At 41.6% G+C, this 18,338-nt stretch overlaps 1 protein-coding gene across 1 annotated transcript; it reads right to left on the bottom strand.

Annotated features, from left to right (window-relative positions):
- Positions 1-5,763: 5,763 nt before the first annotated feature.
- LOC311037626 (cingulin-like) lies at positions 5,764-11,589 on the bottom strand. The gene is made up of 6 exons (XM_084046862.1): positions 11,139-11,589; positions 10,538-10,712; positions 9,401-9,519; positions 7,575-7,683; positions 6,647-6,810; positions 5,764-6,196 (listed from the first exon to the last, which is right to left on the bottom strand). The coding sequence occupies exons 2-5, from the start codon at positions 10,646-10,648 to the stop codon at positions 6,652-6,654; spliced, it is 498 nt and encodes a 165-aa protein (XP_083902988.1). The 5' UTR covers positions 10,649-10,712; positions 11,139-11,589; the 3' UTR covers positions 5,764-6,196; positions 6,647-6,651.
- Between the last annotated feature and the right edge of the window lie 6,749 nt (positions 11,590-18,338).

Below are 18,338 nucleotides of genomic sequence, written 5' to 3'. Positions count from 1 at the left end.
AACCTGTTAGGCGGAGTGCGTTGCGGTGGAGATTTAATAGAACTCAGTTTATCTTTAGCCTTCACTAGGCATATTTATTATATCAGGCAGGAGAGATGCGGCGATGCTGCCGCTCTGTATTCGATCCAAACAACATCTGACCGGATAAGGTAGAGGCCACAGGTAGTGCAAGGTATAGTCAGTGACGTCACGTCCTGGACGCACTGCAGACAACATTGCCCCCTGCAGGACACAATTAGTAAGGGCGCACATAATGATACAACATTTAACAGGGCGGACGATGTATTACTCCCGCGAACGCAATAGATCCAAGTAGACATCAAATTTCTCTTTTGGGCCTTGAGTCTTGGGACTTAAGGTAAAATATATTTTACCGAAACGAAAATTACCAATCAACTCTAAATTGCCTGAAACGTACTCCTAACAGGTTTTTGGGGGGACGATTTTGGCCTCCACACTTAGTGATTTTTTCGGATTTAACTTTCGTTTCGGTAGTGACCCAATGGTGAAAAAATAAATTTACTAAGTCCAGAGCTCGATTAATGTTAGGGACCAAAAAAAGAGTCACTACAAAGTACTACCAATAAACTCTTAATTAGTTACGCAGCTTTAAATGCAGAAGTATTTCAACCTTACTAACTGAAGGCTAACATACAACAGAATGTTTCAACAATACTTGGACCCATCTGCTGTGGTTCACTGAGTGATCTGGTGTAATAGTCTAATGCTCAGACTCTCAGTACAGAGATTCCATGTTCAAATCACAGTTATTTTACATAAAGAAATTCAAAACCATCTAATTCAATAATCTCTCTCTGCTGTAAAGTAGGCCACAGGGCTCTACTCTTGTACAAAAGCCAATGGATGGTTTCTTTTGATTTACCAACTACTATTGACTTGATTGTTTTGATTTTGTAAAATGTCAGGCATAGAGTTATCCCACTCAAGGATCCCTGGGGTCCCCGGACCCCACTTTGAGAACCACTGGCCACCACAGAATACAATTTCTCACTAAATCTATTTACTAAACCAATAACCAGCATATATGTATGTAGTGTGCTTGCTTTGGTTGCTCATTTGGCATTTGAATCATACTCTGCTAATACTGGGCTCACTAGCTCAGTCAGTGTATGATTACACAAAAGATAAGATAAATAATCAACTAAGCGTTCTTTATCATTTGTTGTAGCCTATAACTGTTGAGTTGGCATTGATTTTTTTTTTTCAGGGCTGGATTTTGTCACCTCACTGTAATGACCTTATTTTTGGCATCACAGATACAGAAGATAATAGTCTTCATGAGTTACTTAGGCCCTTGGTTCTCAAAGTGGGGTCCGGGGACCCCCAGGGGTACTTGAGGGGGTTCCAGGGGGTACCCAGCAAAATGTGTAAACATATATACAAGCCCACAAGATCTACAAGCCCACAACGCCTCGCGCTGCGAGGCGTTGTGGGCTTGTAGATCGGCTATCGCAAGGGTTAAGAGGTGCATGTCAACTTTCTAGCAAAAAACACACCAAAAAAAAAAAAAAAAAGTTCAGACAGTTTGACATTTACTTTTCAGCCTACGCCTCGTATCCTGTTTTTAACCAATTTTAGGTAGTTTTAGTCAATGTTATGTTCATAAGGTGAGATGGACTTGTCGTGGCACTTGAATATGCAGAGGTCCAGAAAATGTAAAGTGATGTTTAACCTGTGTCATTTTTAGATTTGAGCTAAAAAGCATTATTTTACACTTTGGGCTATTCAAAAATAGCAGATATACAAGCTACGAGCTTGTAGATCTGCTATTTTTGAAAAATCGTGAAAATGTGTGCAAATCTTTGAATATACCGGTATATATATTTTTAAAGCGAACATTTTTAACTCAAATCTTTGCTTCTGGGGGGTCCCTGGAACAAAATATTTTGATGGGGGTCCGCGGCCAAATACGTATCATTTTGGGTGGTCCTTCACATGAAAAAGATTGAGAACCACTGACTTAGGCTACAGGTTGGGAAAAGCCATGTAAATACTTAAAAGTTCAACACAAAACCCATAATTCAACGTTGTACAAATACGGCAATCTGGGAACCCATGTAAAAAAAGGGGGGGGGGGAACAGCGCCCCCTGCCATGTCGTATGGACGTCCGTTTTGGACGTCCAAACGACGTCTGAGTCAGGACCTCAGTCATAAGGAGCTGACTGACTGAGGGCCGACTCGGGACGTCCGTTTTGGACGTCCATACGACGTCGCAGGGGGCGCTGTTTCCCCTTTTTTGATGAGGTCCCCTTTTTTGATGAGGACGGCGTATAGACGGGTTTCATGTTTGTAAACATTGAGAGGATATGACCGCGCAGAGGAGGGGGTTTCCCTGCGTTTTAACAGCGGGCAACTCCGGGCGATGCCGGGCGATATCGCCCAAAAAGATAAAGAAAATCCATCTTTCATCGCCCCCCCGCCCACTTCGCCCGATCGCCGGCTCTCATACCCTGCGTTTTAACAGCGGGCAACTCCGGGCGATGCCGGGCGATATCGCCCAAAAAGATAAAGAAAATCCATCTTTCATCGCCCCCCCGCCCACTTCGCCCGATCGCCGGCTCTCATAGACTTTCATTATATTTGGGCGACGTCGCCCAGAGTTGCCCGCTGTTAAAACGTACCGATAGACTTTCATTATATTTTTGGGCGACGTCGCCCAGAGTTGCCCGCTGTTAAAACGTAGGCTACCGTAAGCCTATGGGTGCGTTTGGAAATTACGCACCGGAGCACACTCGCCTATTAGTTTGTATTGGCCAGTGCGCTCACTGCCGCTCAGGGCTGTATTTTCGAACGCGCCTTTCCCCCAGGCATGCGCAGATTGCGCATTCTGCTCTGTGATGACGTCGCTCGGAAACCCGTCTATAGACGTCATATGGTTGTGTGCACAGTGGGGGTAGTGCGTTGCAAAATGTATAAAGAAATAGTTGAATATATTCCTTCACTTCAATAAATCAAATATGATTGTTATTAACTAACTACCATAAAGAACATAATGTAAAGCAGGCTAAACTAATAAAATAATAATAAAAGCGACGTGTTGTGAGCTTGTAGATAATAGGCGATGCACATGCAGGTAGGTTGCGTATAATTGTAGTCATGTTTTCCTAGAGCTGGTTGCTTATTTCTCTCACAAAATATGGCAACAGTGACGTCCGTCCATACAACAACGCCGACACGCCGTTCATACGACGTCTATTATACGACGTCCTGGTCAGACCTCAGAAACGACCAAAAAACCCCAAAACCAACCAGACATTTTACACTACGCCGATACGCCGTGCCTACGACGTCTACACGAGGTCCAGGCCAGACCTCAGTAAGTTTCATGTTGTTTTGGCGACACCTGCTGGCTGAAAAAAATCATTGCATTTGTTCTATGTCAAGGACCCCCATTTTCATGTATTTGGCCGTGGATGTGGACCCCCATAATATATTTGTGTTTTTAAAATGTTTCTAAACTATTTAAATACAACACTGTTTGAGAAACTAGTCGAAAACTCTATATCCACCAAATGTTTTAATCTAATGATCCAAAGTGACAATAACAGCCACTGTACTTGATTACAAAAAACTAGTATAGTTCTGGTTGATTAAAACTGCTATAGTTTTGGTCATAAAACTAAGAAATTAGTTAGTGGATGTATTTGCAGATTCAATCATTCTGTCAAGGTGAGAGGTCTTAAATTCAAAGTCTTATCCCAGGGGCGGACTGGCCACTTGGCGTACCGGGCAAATGCCCGGTGGGCCGCTGGGCCAGTGGGCCACTGGGCCCATAAAAAAAAATAAAAAATTTGATATGCTGCATCCCATGAGCATACAGTGGTATTTAGTACATACAGTGGTAATTATTTTAATCTATCGATACTTGATTACACAAAACACTTCTATAGTTCTGGTTGATTAAACCTGCTATAGTTTTGGTCATGTAAAAAATAACTAGAACGAATCTTCTCTAATACATTCATGTGTACACACACACAGTCAAACACTGTTAGTTAATTTAACTAACAGTGAAACTGATAATTTCTACACTCTGAGTGATAATAACAGAGTACAGCAGAGTAAATGACACAGCCAACGTTCAACAGAACACAGTCAACCTGAGAGTTACATTATAATGGCTTTATTTTGTTTGTCCAGAGGCTTCTCACCAAAGCAAAGTGTGAACAATAATAATAAATACCCACCGTGTTACATCTGTCATGGTTCTAAGTCTGTTTTTCAACTTCTTATTTTTGTATATTATGTAGGAACACAGTAAACAAATGAAGGATATAGGGTTTCATTATAGGGCGTGAACTGATAAACAGAAGAAACATCTTAGGAACCCCATGATTAGAGCCTCCGCTGGCTTGGGATCAGACGCCTGACCTCATGACCAGAGAGCCTCTGCTGGGCCATGCTCTCTCCCAGAGAGCAGTGGTGGAAAGTAACTAAGTACATGTACTCAAAGTACTGTACTTAAGTAAAATGTTTAGGTATTTGTACTTTAGGCCTACTTGAGTGTTTCCAATTTACAATACTTTTACTTCTACTCCACTACCATTTTCTCCTTTGTACTTTTTAGGTGGGACACCACAGCTGCCTATTCAACAAAAGGTGAGAAGGTGGGTTTTCCTGTACCTAAAAGGAAAAAGGAGAGGCTTTGCGTGGCAAAGTGTTGGTGCACGTTGATGCGTTAACTTGATAGACTGTAGATTAATTAATGGCGTTGAGGCCATACAGTATGAATGTTTGCCACAGAAATGTGTGTTTTTTGTCTTTACTTGAGGCTCAGAGAAGTAATGTGAGGCACATTCATCATGCAACATGAGTGGCTCACCAGCAGAGGGCGTATGTGATCAATCTGTCTTTGTAACAGGCTGTGCGCCACAGACCTTTAATGTAGCTGCTATTGAACCTATTCTTATCCACTTTAACCCCAGCCTCAATATTCTGGGGGAAACATTAGCGTTGTGAGGGTTTAAGTGGCCATTCTTTTCTTAAAAAATAAATATACATATATATATATATATATATATATATATATATATATATATATATATATATATATATATATATATATATATATATATATATATATATATATATATATATATATATATATTTTTTTTTTTTTTTTTTGTCTTTTTATGCCTTTATTGATAGTGAAGTGGAGTTAGACAGGAAACGGGGAGAGAGAGAAGGGGAGTGACACGCAGCAAAGGCCATCGGGATCGGGACTCGAACCCGCAACGCTCTGTCAGGCTACATTGGAGCCGTGCCCGGACCACTAGGACTGGGCCTAGTGGTCATTCTTAACCACGTTAACCCCAACCTCAATATTCTGGGGGGGACATTAGCCAAAAATAGCAGATCTACAAAGTGGTCATTCTTAAACCCCGGGCCCACTGTTTTCCAAACAGTGTGTCGGAACCCATGTTTGGGTCAGACGGCCTGGTTTGGGTTCGGTTCGCACCATCCTCCCCCAGTGGAATGACCCATCAGTCACCACTGGGCCACATGCAGCCATCGTCATTGTTTCCATAACGTCATTGTCGGATGAAAACCTTGTAAGTTACTTACTTAAGAACCTGAGTTCCAATGGATCCAATGTAGTTACTATTTAGTCATAAGCTCTTGTTAATACTTTGCTTTGGTTTAATACTTATAAAACCCACAGGCACAGACACACTTAACCACTTTCAACCTGGTGTCCCTATTTTACATACACGCTCACAACGCGGCACGATGTGGCGCGTTCGTTGAGTGTGTAGATCGCTTACAGACCGGATCTTTTTGCTACTTTTGCACAACACTGTCATACGATAAAGCATAATAAAGGGCATTCATTTATGAAAAAACATTGAAACATGGAGGTTTCTGTCCGACAGCAACGATTATGTGTTTTGCACCAATGCCTTCAGCATTATGACACAAATAAAGGCAATAAGGGCTCTTTGACAGTCTCCGTGAAGATGTCATTGTTTCTAAATGCAAGAGTACGTTTTACAAACAGAAATGGACACTGCGGGACGTATTCCTTTGCGTGTGGACAGGGAGGAGACGAGGTGTTTTCACTGACACGTTTAGACCTTGGCGGCGTTCTGCTGTAGGACGTCATCTTCCTCGTCCACGCTCAGGTCCAGACGAAGGCTGTCCAGGGTTTGCCTCATCAGGGCAGACTCCTTACGCCTGCACACAGGAGGAGCAAATGTAAGTTAACACGGGAGAATTCTCATTCTACTACCCTGACACCATCCCTTAAAACATGTGGATCACTGGCTTCTTTCAAAACAGGCCTGAAAAACCATCTACTGTATCATGCGACCACAAGGGGAGGTAAATGCAATTTTCTCATAGAAAGGAGGTGTCATTCACTGTTGACATTTTCCATTTTCTCCTTTGTACATGTAGAGTTTTGTATTTGTTGATGGAATGTATGATTGAGTGAGTTGATGTATTGAATACATAGGACCACAATGGAAACAGCCATCCATCCATCCTCTCTCTCTTAATCTATTCCACTTCATCTGGCGATGTTGGATCACCCATCCATCCACCCCCCCTCTCTGTCCATCCGTCCACCCCCCCCCCCTCTCTCTCTCTCTCTCTCCCCCTCCCTCTCCATCATCAGATTCTTACTTCATCTAGAGGTGCTGGTCCAGCAGTTGTCTCTGCAGTCTTCCAGATGTCTCTCTCTCCTCAGAGAGTTCTCTCTGGGTGTGTCGGTACTGAGCCTCCTTCCTGCTCGTCTCCTCTTCGGCCTCGTTCAGCTGGCGCTTCAGGGCTCGGATCCTCTGGGTCATCTGGGAAAACACGACACAAAGCACAGCAATGTGAATAATGAAGAACGTCACTCTGGGTCATTCATTTTGTTTTATATAACCCATTAACCACGTGAACCACCTCAAAAATATGCAAAAAATAGCAGATGGACATGCTCACAACGTGTCACGTAGCAACGCGTTGTGGGCTTGTAGATCGGCTATTTTTGGCTAAGAGATTTGCTGTAAAGGGGGAAAAAAGGGAAAGGGTTTAAGTAGTTGTCTTCGATCTCAGTGTGTTATTATGATGGTGATGATTATGACGATCTAAACATTTTTAACCAGGTGGTAAACCTGGTCAAACCATCAATCTGCTTTACATAAACATACTGTACAGTACAAACAGAGTAAGCCAAGAAGAGGGAGAGACACCCTTATCTTATTAAATACAAATATTAAATATTAAAAAATACTATGCATTGATGAGACAAATCTATAGCTGTCCTCTATTGCCCTCTAGTGAGAATCTGTTTATACTGACATGATTCTGATATCACTATCACTTATGCATGTGTGCATGTGTGTGAGTAAGTATGCATACTGTATTTGTATATGTGTGATTATAAAACGTGTGTGTGTGTGTGTGTGTGTGTGTGTGTGTGAGTATGAGTGTATGTGTATGTGTATGTGTCTGTGTCTGTGTCTGTGTCTGTGTCTGTGTCTGTGTGTGTGTGTGTGTGTGTGTGTGTGTGTGTGTGTGTGTGTGTGTGTGTGTGTGTGTGTGTGTGTGTGTGTGTGTGTGTTACCAGGTCTTTCTGTTCAGTAGATATCCAATGGTCTTCCTCCAGTTGGTCAGACAGTTCATTAATCTTTCTCTCCAGTTTGCTGATGGTGTTGGTCAGAACAGCCTTGTTCCTGTGTTGACATACAATCATCTTTAACAACCTTTAGCAACATATTCCGATATGCAACGCGTTCTGAGCTTGTGTATTTATATGATTTGGTTTTATTTCCCTCTCCTTTCAAATTGCCCCCCCCCCCCCCCCCTGGTCCCTATCCCTATAAAACATGTAGAAGTCTGGAACTACGAAGTGACATTTGCTTTGGAGTATGGAGACTTCACAAACCTCTCCTCAGTGCGGAGGATGTTCTCTAGCTCCTTGACCCTGCTCTCTGTCCTGGAGATCACTTCCTCCTGGACCCTGGACGTCTCAGCTCATCCACCTCCACACGCAACTCACGGATCTGTGGAGGTGAAGAGATGGAGGAGAAAGTGAGATAGAGAATATAGAGATAGAGCAGTGGTTCTCAACCTTTTCAGGCCGCAACACCCCCCCCCCCCCCCCCCCCCCCCACCCCCCACCCCCCCAAATGATCATATTTGAACTGGAGAACCCCCATCCTGACAAACACTATGCACTATCTGAATTGCTCTATGCTATCTGATAGAGCAGTGGTTCTCAAAGTGGGGTTCTCAAATCTCCCTCTCCGCTTTTCTGTCTGTCTACACTGTCTCACTCTCAACTTTCCTACTGTCTGTCTCTCCTATGCTATCTCCCTCATTGTCTTTCCTAGACTTGTCTCCCTCTAGCTTTCCTACAGTCTGTCCCAACAAAGAGACCATAACACAGTAAAGGGGAGACGACGCAAATATATAAAATAACTGCTGCATAGAGGTCCATTGTGACTCATCCCTGTCCTCTTGTTGTGAGAATACAAGGTTATGTTGAAAGGGGACAGATTAACTGTCTTTAGAAATGGCTACATTAACATTATTTATTCATGAGGTTATGGAATTAGTCAGAGGTGAGCTGTGGATTTTTGAACTAAGGGTACTGTATTTTATGACGTCACGTGCGCGCACGTGCGCAGGCATGTGCACATAGCCACTTACTAATACTGTATTCAGCATGTGATTATTAATGTATTTATATTTCTTATTATTTTGTTGCATTGTTAATTTGTTGTTTTTATTTTTGTTTCAATTAATCAATTATTTTCTTTTCCTTTTAGTTTTATATAAAAGCCCTTTACATAGACTCACCCACACATAAGCAGTTAAAATAATCAGACAACTTGTCTTTGTCTTGTCTCAGAGAACTAGGTGCTCTGCTAAGCGATCCCCTTCACACTCTGCAGTGCAGAGACTGTTGTCTCTCATTGTGAGAGGAACACATTCAATTCAAGTCCGTGGCTTTTCTCCAGTAGCCTAATGTTATGCAAAGCAGCCAGGTAGAGGCTATTGAGAATGTCTCGCCACTGACGGCGCGAACCTTCAGAGGCTATTGTTTAAACTTTAAGGTGTTAACGACCGCCGCTGACGGTGAGTGCATGTGGAGCACGCGCGAGCCCCCAGCCCCCACAGTCTCAGAACTAAGGGTACGCCGTACCCGCCCGTACCCCCTAGAGCTCAACCCTGGAATTAGTACAACACTGCTTGGAAGGATTAGCATAATTAATACCACATTAACCTTAAATTCTGATGACCGCCACAATCACTGATTCACTGATTCATTTTAATGTTCATCCCTGTGCGAACGTGGGCCTGTGTCATTGCTGCCTTACCTTTTGTCATGTAGAAGTCTGGAACTACGAAGTGATGTTTGCTTTGGAGTATGCAGACTTCACAAACCTCTCCTCAGTGCGGAGGACGTTCTCCAGCTCCTTGACCCTGCTCTCCGTCCTGGAGATCACGTCCTCCAGGACCCTGGACGTCTGGAGCTCATCCACCTCCACACGCAACTCACGGATCTGTGGAGGTGAAGAGATGGAGGAGAAAGTGAGATAGAGAAGATAGAGATAGAGCAGCGGTTCTCAACCTTTTCAGGCCGCGACCCCCCTGGATTAGCATAATTAATACCACATTAACCTTAAATTCTGATGACCACCACAACCACTGATTCACTGATTAATTTGAATGTTCATCCCTGTGCGAACGTGGGCCTGTGTCATTGTTGGCTTACCTTTCGTCTTAAGTAATGTTTCTGTGTAAATCCTTAAATAAAATTATCAATACTGCAATGTCGCGACGGATTGTAGATCGGCTATTTTCAAATGGCTGAAATGTATATAGGGCTGAAGTGGTTAATGTATGTTTTGTAATAATAATCAAAATCTACAAAGTAACTAGTAACTAAAGTTTTCAAATAATTGTAGTGGAGTAACAGTGCAATATTTGCCTCTGAGATGTAGTGGAGTAGAAGTAAAAGTACTGAAAATCGGAAATAATAATAATAATGGATTTTATCTATAACGCACTTTACATTTGCAAGAAATCTCAAAGTGCTACAGAAACAAAAACAGAAACATCACACCAAAAAAAGAAAACAACAACTAAGAAACTAAAACAAAACTATTAAGTATTAACACATGGGGTCATAAAGCCTAGAGGTAAAACCAGCTAAAAAAAATGCTTTGCTAAAAAGGTAGGCCTACTGTAGGTCTTTTCCTCTCTTACAGGAGTCAGCCGACTGTGGTGCTCTCAGGTGGACAGGGAGGGCGTTCCACAGTTCGGGGGCGGCCGAGCAGAAAGCCCGGTCGCCCATGATACATAGATTTGCCTTGTGGGTTTTGAGGAGGTATGTGTTTGAAGAGCGGAGGTCGCGGGTTGAGGGGGACTAATTCCTTGAGGTAGGGAGGAGCGTTGCCGTGGATGCACTCATACTCCTGAAATACTCCAGTAAAGAAAAAAGAATACCTCAAAATTGTACTTAAGTACAGTACTTGAGTAAATGTACTTAGTTACTTCCACCACTGGTAGAAGTCTTACCTGTGCCTGTTTAAGCTGTTTACTCAGGCCATCTTTAGCCTGGTTCACCGTCTGTAACTCCATGTGCAGATCGTCTACGGTTCTCTCGGCTTGCTTCCACTGCAGCTGCATGCGCTCTCTGAGCTGGATCTCCTCTTCTAAAGGTCATCTCCTTGTCGCTCAGCTTCTCAGACACCTGACAAGAGAGGCAGCCACACACATAATCATTAGACACATTTCTTGTCTGGAGTGTGACGTGCCAACACCTATGATTATTGCGAGAGCCTCCCTATTTTTAAACCCTTTCTCCCGCTATGCTCCATTTTAGTCTCCCAATTTCACATGTAATGCAGTGACAAGTCCTGAGCACCTCTACTGCAACAGCTTTGGAAGCAGGTCCTGAAGCACACTATACAAAACACCACATCACTATTTAAAGGTCCTAGTCCTAGAATGGCTGTGATATTACATTCATTCCATGTATTCCATGTACAAAGCCATAGATCCCTCCTATGCCCTCCTGTGTCAATTAAATGTATCACAGCCTTCTAGGGCTATAAAGGTCCTATACTTTAACTAAATGTCCATGTCATTACAGTTCTCAGATAGCATCCATACTCACTCAGCGTGTTGAAATGTCTCACACACTCTCTTCTCCTCCAGGCTAGTGTGTTAGTTGACCAGCCAGAGCCTATCTTGTTATTATTGTCAGCTGGTTATGGTAGAAATACTGAGTGAAACCCCAGCTACAAACACACAAACATGCTGATATATCCACACTGATATTAATCCCTAGCTCTTCATTTACCAGATTTTATTGAATTTATAAACATCTCTGTTTTCACCTGTTTCTCTCACTCTCAGAGTCTTCCTTGTTCCTTCCTGCTTTTTTTAGTCCCACCCCTTGTCAGAACCTGCTATGTTGACTAGAGTTGATTGACACCTGGATGCCCAATGACACTGCTTCCATGAGCTTGGTATAAATGTAACATATATATATGACCAAGTAGCTGCATGTGTGCTCCCTAGTGCAGACCACACCACAACAACGTGCATAGCGGTAGATTAAGTTAGGTCGCAAAATACATAACATGCCAATACTTACATTTGTTACGTTTCCCTAGTATGTAAACATTTCAAACGTAGGCTATGTATGTTAAGTGTTTGAAGTGACCCCAGATAGCAAAAGTTGTTAAATCAACGTTGAATTATGGTCAAAAATGTAGAATTTTGGTTAAGGTTGAAGAATGATGGTACATCAACCTTAATGTTGAAAATATATCATTAAATCAACATTGTATTATGGTTGACTTTAATGATTGAAATGCCAACATTGAATCAATGTTGAATCTATGGTGTTTGACGGTTGTTGTTTTTTGGGGGGGGTGGGAGGTGGTGTGTGTGTGCGTGTGTGTGGGGGGGGGGGGGTGAGAGAAGGCTCTGGGTGAGACCATTTCATGGGAGGGGGGGGCGTCACATACATTTTAAATTAAGCACCATATATTGAGGACAATGGGTTGTGATTTTTTATTATTATGTATAAATCTTCTTAAGGTTTGTGCATAATGACAAACATCTAAAAGTCACATTTAGACAGAGACTACAAGGACTGGAGCAAATGTCCCATAGCCTATTTAAACTTAGTAATATGTCCCAGCCACCCCTGCCTGCGCCATTTGAATCTCCTGGCTTCAAACACACAGTCACACACAGTTTCTGTATCAATCAACCCACAGTGAAGCAGTCTGCTGCTTACAATCAACGTAAAGAACTATACACATGTAGCAGTACTGTACATCAATGAGTACTGGATTCAGTGCCTCCCTAGGCTGGACAAACCTGTGACCTCGCTGGCAGGGGTTGGAATTGAACCTGTGCCCCTGGTCGCCATGCAGTGTTTGACAAAGACCACAGAGGTGTCCACCAACTATCCTCTGCCCTACAGCACCTCCACACATTTTAGTGCTTTTAAGTGTCATTTCTGGATGCTAATCCTCAAAACATGCTTCACAGTAAAGAAGCAGGAGGACTTGAACCCACAGCCTTTGGATCATATAGATAGTGTCTTAACACAGTAACCTACCATGCTGACTGCTTCAGACCTGTTTTTCTCCTGCTTTAACTAACAACAAACAACGATACAAACAAAATATATCAAGATTGCAGTTGAATGTATTTTAGGGTGAGGCTGAATTGGACTCAATGAAGCATCAATGCACTGAAGGTCAAGGACAAGGACAATTTGTTAATACTTTTGAAAGTTTTAAACACAAATCTTTCTTATGGGGCCTTATGAGTATGTACTTTTTGTACATGGTGTTCAGGTGAGGTGACCGGGGTAAAGTATGTACCTGCCTGTTCATATCTGCCCTGTGCAATTTTCGTTTACGAAGCCTAAAAGAAATGCAATTTAGACATTTATGTTCCAATGTTCAATGCCAAATACACAATTCAATCGTTAATCGCTATTATATGTATGACAATTAATCATCAAGTAAAATGACGTGATTATGATTGACAGCCCTATGGTAGTGGTGCATGTCTGTATTTTTCCAGTCCCTAACTTCAGCTGAAAACAGTTTCCAAGAAGTGAAGGCGTTATTTTCTGATCTTCACACCTTGAAGCATGTTGGTCAACCTAACCTACAGTACGTATATCTGGTTTGGTTTTCAGCTGAACTGACTGAAAAACAAACAAAAAAAACACACCACATGCAACGCCGCAGCAGCTTTCAGGTAAACATTGTCGAAACAACTTTTAGACCAACACTAATATTAATATTACTGTCACTTCACTCTGTTCCTGCCTGCTTGTCTGTGCCTGCACCTGGGCTCACCTGCTCTGCAGCAGCAAATAACAGCAATATGAGTATTAGTGCTGGTCTAAACTAATGGTTCTAAAACTGTTCATGTCAAGGACCCCCAAATTATGTATGTATTTGAAAAATATTGTGTGCAGTTACTAGTTTTGTCTTGTTCAAATGTTTCAAAGAAATATTCAAAAAAAAAAGTATCACAACGCATCGCCCAAATTTTGCTGGGGACCCCGGACCGCAATTTGAGAACGTGGTCTAAAACACAGTTTATCTGGAAACTTGTAAACCACAAGGATGTTTTGACAGTCATAAACATCCTTGTTTATGACTGTCAAAGCAGTAGTCTTCTAATCTTCACACCAACAAGTGTGTTGATCTATGTTTATCTTGGTGTTTGGGTGGGTCCCTTTTTTGGTAGGACTTGGTGGTTTCATGGTTTTTCTAGTGCACTGCCGGTTGGAGAGAGAAATGTGCTTACACTTGTAGGTTTGCAACAGAGCGCAGAAGTGACACTTCTACACTTTAGTATAGAGACCAAGGTCATGCACAGATATTTTGGGGGCAGGAGGGGCACTCACCCCACTGACGCACTAATTACATCCTGATGCAACACCATCCATGACTAACTAATGTTCCTCATGACACACTATGACATGCTGTTCATAACATGGGACCTGTTTTACCTATCACTGTAAGCAATGATTAGATTCGGTATCAGCAGTCTTTGCCATTCTTGAATCTTGATAAATAAGCCCCCTGAAATGTTTTTTTTTTGTCCTTCTATTTTCATCTTCTGTATCTACAATACACTGCATACATTTATAATTAATCTCTCTCTCTCTCTCTCTCTCTCTCTCTCTCTCTCTCTCTCTCTCTCTCTCTCTCTCTCTCTCTCTCTCTCTCTCTCTCTCTCGCTCTCTCTCTCACCATCCATCCATCCAGCCATCCATCCACATACTACATACCACATACCACATACCACATACATATCCACAAACATTGATGACTCTAAACATTCATCCAACCCCTTCAGCCAAACAGCAGTTCGTTCCCCTTCAGCCAATCAGCAGCTTGTTTTCCCCACCACCAGCCAATATGACCCAAGGGGACTTTTGAAGGGCTTTAGTTGGATACATACGTGTCACTGCCCGCCCCTGCCGGTTCTCTGAATCTTTATTTTTAAATAGGCTCTGTCATGATTAATTGACTACGTATATGAAGTTAAACAACTACATTCTATCTTAGAAATAAATTCCCTCAAAAATAAGTTTGAGAGCGTTTTAAAGTTATAAAACCAAAACCAAAAACAGTGGACAGAAAAAATGGCCGCCCGTTCCATCCGGTTTCACTCGAACTCGCCACCTGATTGGCACACGGACGCGCACACACGCACATGCACTTCATTTCATTTACGTCCCGGATACCCGGATGTCAAAACATTGATAGTAGGGAAAATGCGTATTTCAGAAAGAGGACTGTGTTTCAATGCAGGAAAACATCCCAGCATCATTATATAGTGGTTGATAGAGGGGGAAAAATGCAATATATATAAACATATTTTTTAGATTTAGGCTTCAAGTTACCTAGAATCCCTTTAAACAGTAGGCTACATTGCTGTAGAAGTTATTATAAGGTGCGCGTGCGTGCCTGCGAAGGGGAATGCATTTCCCGGCAGACATGCGCAGAATTCGGCATAACTCCAGTTCTGATTGGTGCCCTGCTTAGATGACCTGAGATGACAGCTCCTTGATAGCAGTCAGTCACTGAGCTGTCTTAAGTACAACAACCTGTATTAGTGTTGTGTAGACGTAAAATTAGATCTGATTGTAGCCTACTTACATCACTAGATTTAAATTGTTGCAAATCCTGATCGCACTTTGTTCATCGGTAGTATTGCACATTTGTTGTTTTGGTTGTTTTGGCATTACTTTACCCTGAAGCCATTAGGCAATTATTTGTTGTCTTTCAATTAACAGATTAACTTCATGAACTAGAAGCTATATTAGTTCATAAAGTTAGTTTTCCTCTAACCGTGAGTAACACACACCTTACAATGGAGCATCTTTTCAGGATTGCGTTTTGGATTTTTACCCTCTCAGGTTGCCATCAGTCAAAACCTGTGGATAACAACTTCAAACCTGAATTAATCGGGACAGCCACATGTGTAAGTGAAATTGTAATAGTTTATCCAAACTGCATTTTAAACTAATTTATTTTTAATTGCCACTAATATAATCTGCTTTCTTCCACACAAACAGGATTCAAATGCACTATTCTACACTCCGTATGTGAAGGTAAGAGTATCGTATCAACTGCAATTAGGCTTTAATACACTATGAGAATTGTCTGTTAATAAAAGGAAATTTAGTGGCAGACATGAATTACACAACACTGCAATGGTCTAAATGTGTGTGTGTGTGTGTGTGTGTGTGTGTGTGTGTGTGTGTGTGTGTGTGTGTGTGTGTGTGTGTGTGTGTGTGTGTGTGTGTGTGTGTGTGTGTGTGTGTGTGTGTGTGTGTGTGTGTGCGTGCGTGCGTGCGTGCGTATTTTTAATATACAGTCCCAGCTGGAGACCAGCCCTTTAAGGGATATTAATTTGAAGAGATAGATGTACGTTGTAGCTATTCTGGCATACTTGTATCAGCAAGTTATTTGTTTATCTCAGCTTTTACAAACCACGTGCAAAAGGAAGCGTAGTACAGGAAACAAGCTTGGTGTCACTTTTTCATACAGCTTAAACTCAACCTCATCTTCATTCAAACTACTGAACAGCAGAACTAATTCTTTCTCCTGTTCACAGGTTTCCGGCATTAATGATGTAGGCTGTGTATACAGGTGTTTTGAGAATGAATTGGAACAAATAAAGAATGAATGTACCATCACTGAGGGACAACGTTTTCACATAGACCTGACAAAGGATTACTTGCGTGAATTTCAAGATGTGAGTATTTATAAACATTTTACTGCCTCTCCTAGTCCAGCAGGGCAGTATGCATTGCACAAACAGCCAGAGATGAGCTGAACTTGAAATGTTATCCTAGATTGAATTCCCAGTAGAGGAACTTAAACAGGTATTGTTTAACCACTTAAACCCTATGTTATACTTTGTCATACGACGGTGTCGGTAGCTTGATGTACAAGTACACCCCCCCTGGATATGGCAGTATGTCACAGGGTCTTAGCCCCAATACAACCCTTGATGCTGAGTGCCAAGCAGGGAGGCATTGAGTTACCTTTTTTTTGTAATAGTCTTTGGTGCTCAGCCGGGGATTGAACCTTGACCTCCCAGTCTCAGGGTGGACACTCTAACCACAAGGTAACTGAGCTGGTAGTGAGCTTTTATATCTGCTCTTTTTGCTATTTTAAAAGTTGAGCAAAGATTTTGGCCAACTATAACATCAGAAATTGTTACGTTTATTTAGACCTGAGGCTGATTCTAAAAGGGCCTTCTAAATCCTAAGAGGAACTTTACACAAGTGTCAACATTCACAAAAAAAGATTTGTGGAATTTATATTGATTTGTTTTCATTTCCTTTGGTTATTGATTTGTAATGTTTTTTTTAATGAACATTAGGGGACATGTATAGTAATAGCCAGAGGTGTAAGCTCTGCAATGCTTTTTATTCTGTGTCTATCCGCTACAGAGGATCAGAAATAAATATATACCTGTATATACAGTAGCAACATCTAAAATGACATAGACATAGTTCCCGGCATGAAAGGCATAACAACGTATAGGTTACAACAGATCTGAAATGGGTTGAGTTTAGGCTTTGGGTTAGAGATGTTTAAAGTTTGGTAAAAGGTTATTATAGTTGTGTTTCAGCACTACGTTAGAGATGGCTAAGGACAGGGTAAAGATCTGGGACAGCCTTTAGCAGCTGAGACTGGGTGACCTCACATTCCTGGAGTCAGAGCTTGAAGAAATAGTGTACCTGTACCGGTTCAGGAGCCACATTAAAAATAAGTAATTTTAAGAAATGTATTTAAAGCATGATTAAGAGTTTATAATTTGCTAGAAATAATGCGATACCTCTTCTCTACAGGGGCCAACAAACAGTCTTGCCGAAATCTGTAGCTGTGAGAGTTGGCCAATGCGTCCTGTACAAGAGTTTCTTACTACAATGAAAGAGGTAGTTAGAGAAACGATACAGTTTCACAAAAAAGACATGAGACATGATGAATACAAACCAAAAGAAATAACAGATATTGTAACACAGAGCTACAAGCCTAAAGAGACAACAGATATTGTAACACAGAGCTACAAGCCTAAAGAGACAACAGATATTGTAACACAGAGCTACAAGCCTAAGGAAATAACAGATATTGTAACACAGAGCTACAAGCCTAAAGAAATAACAGATATTGTAACACAGAGCTACAAGCCTAAAGAGACAACAGATATTGTAACACAGAGCTACAAACCTAAAGAAATAACAGATATTGTAACACAGAGCTACACGCCTAAAGAGACAACAGATATTGTAACACAGAGCTACAAGCCTAAAGAAATAACAGATATTGTAACACAGAGCTACAAGCCTAAAGAAACAACAGATATTGTACAGAGCTACAAGCCTAAAGAAATAACAGATATTGTAACACAGAGCTACAAGCCTAAAGAAAAAACAGATATTGTACAGAGCTACCAGCATAAAGAGTCAGATATTGTAAGACAGTCTCAGAGCTACAGGTCTAAAGAGTCAACAGATATTGTAACACAGAGCCACAAACCACAGCCCACAAAAGAGCCTGCTACAGTTTGTTTCATACACCTGAGGATAATAAAGACTTACAAATAAAGAAAATCTATCTTCAATCTTCACATTTCTGATTAAAGCAAGTTACAAATGACTCTCATCCTTAAATGAAATGTAAGTGTACTACTAAGTGTATCTAAGTGTACTACTTACTGTACACAGTTACCCCTGTGTAGTGGTACTTACTGTACACAGGGGCGGCAGTGGCTCCGGAGGTAGAGTGGCAGCTTGGGAACCTTACCGATC

The sequence above is a fragment of the Gymnoscopelus microlampas genome (assembly GCF_963454915.1).
Source record: "Gymnoscopelus microlampas genome assembly, chromosome: 21".
Classification (NCBI taxonomy): Eukaryota; Metazoa; Chordata; class Actinopteri; order Myctophiformes; family Myctophidae; genus Gymnoscopelus; species Gymnoscopelus microlampas.
The sequence above is the reverse complement of the archived record's forward strand: the minus strand, read 5'-3'. Positions and strand labels throughout refer to the sequence as shown.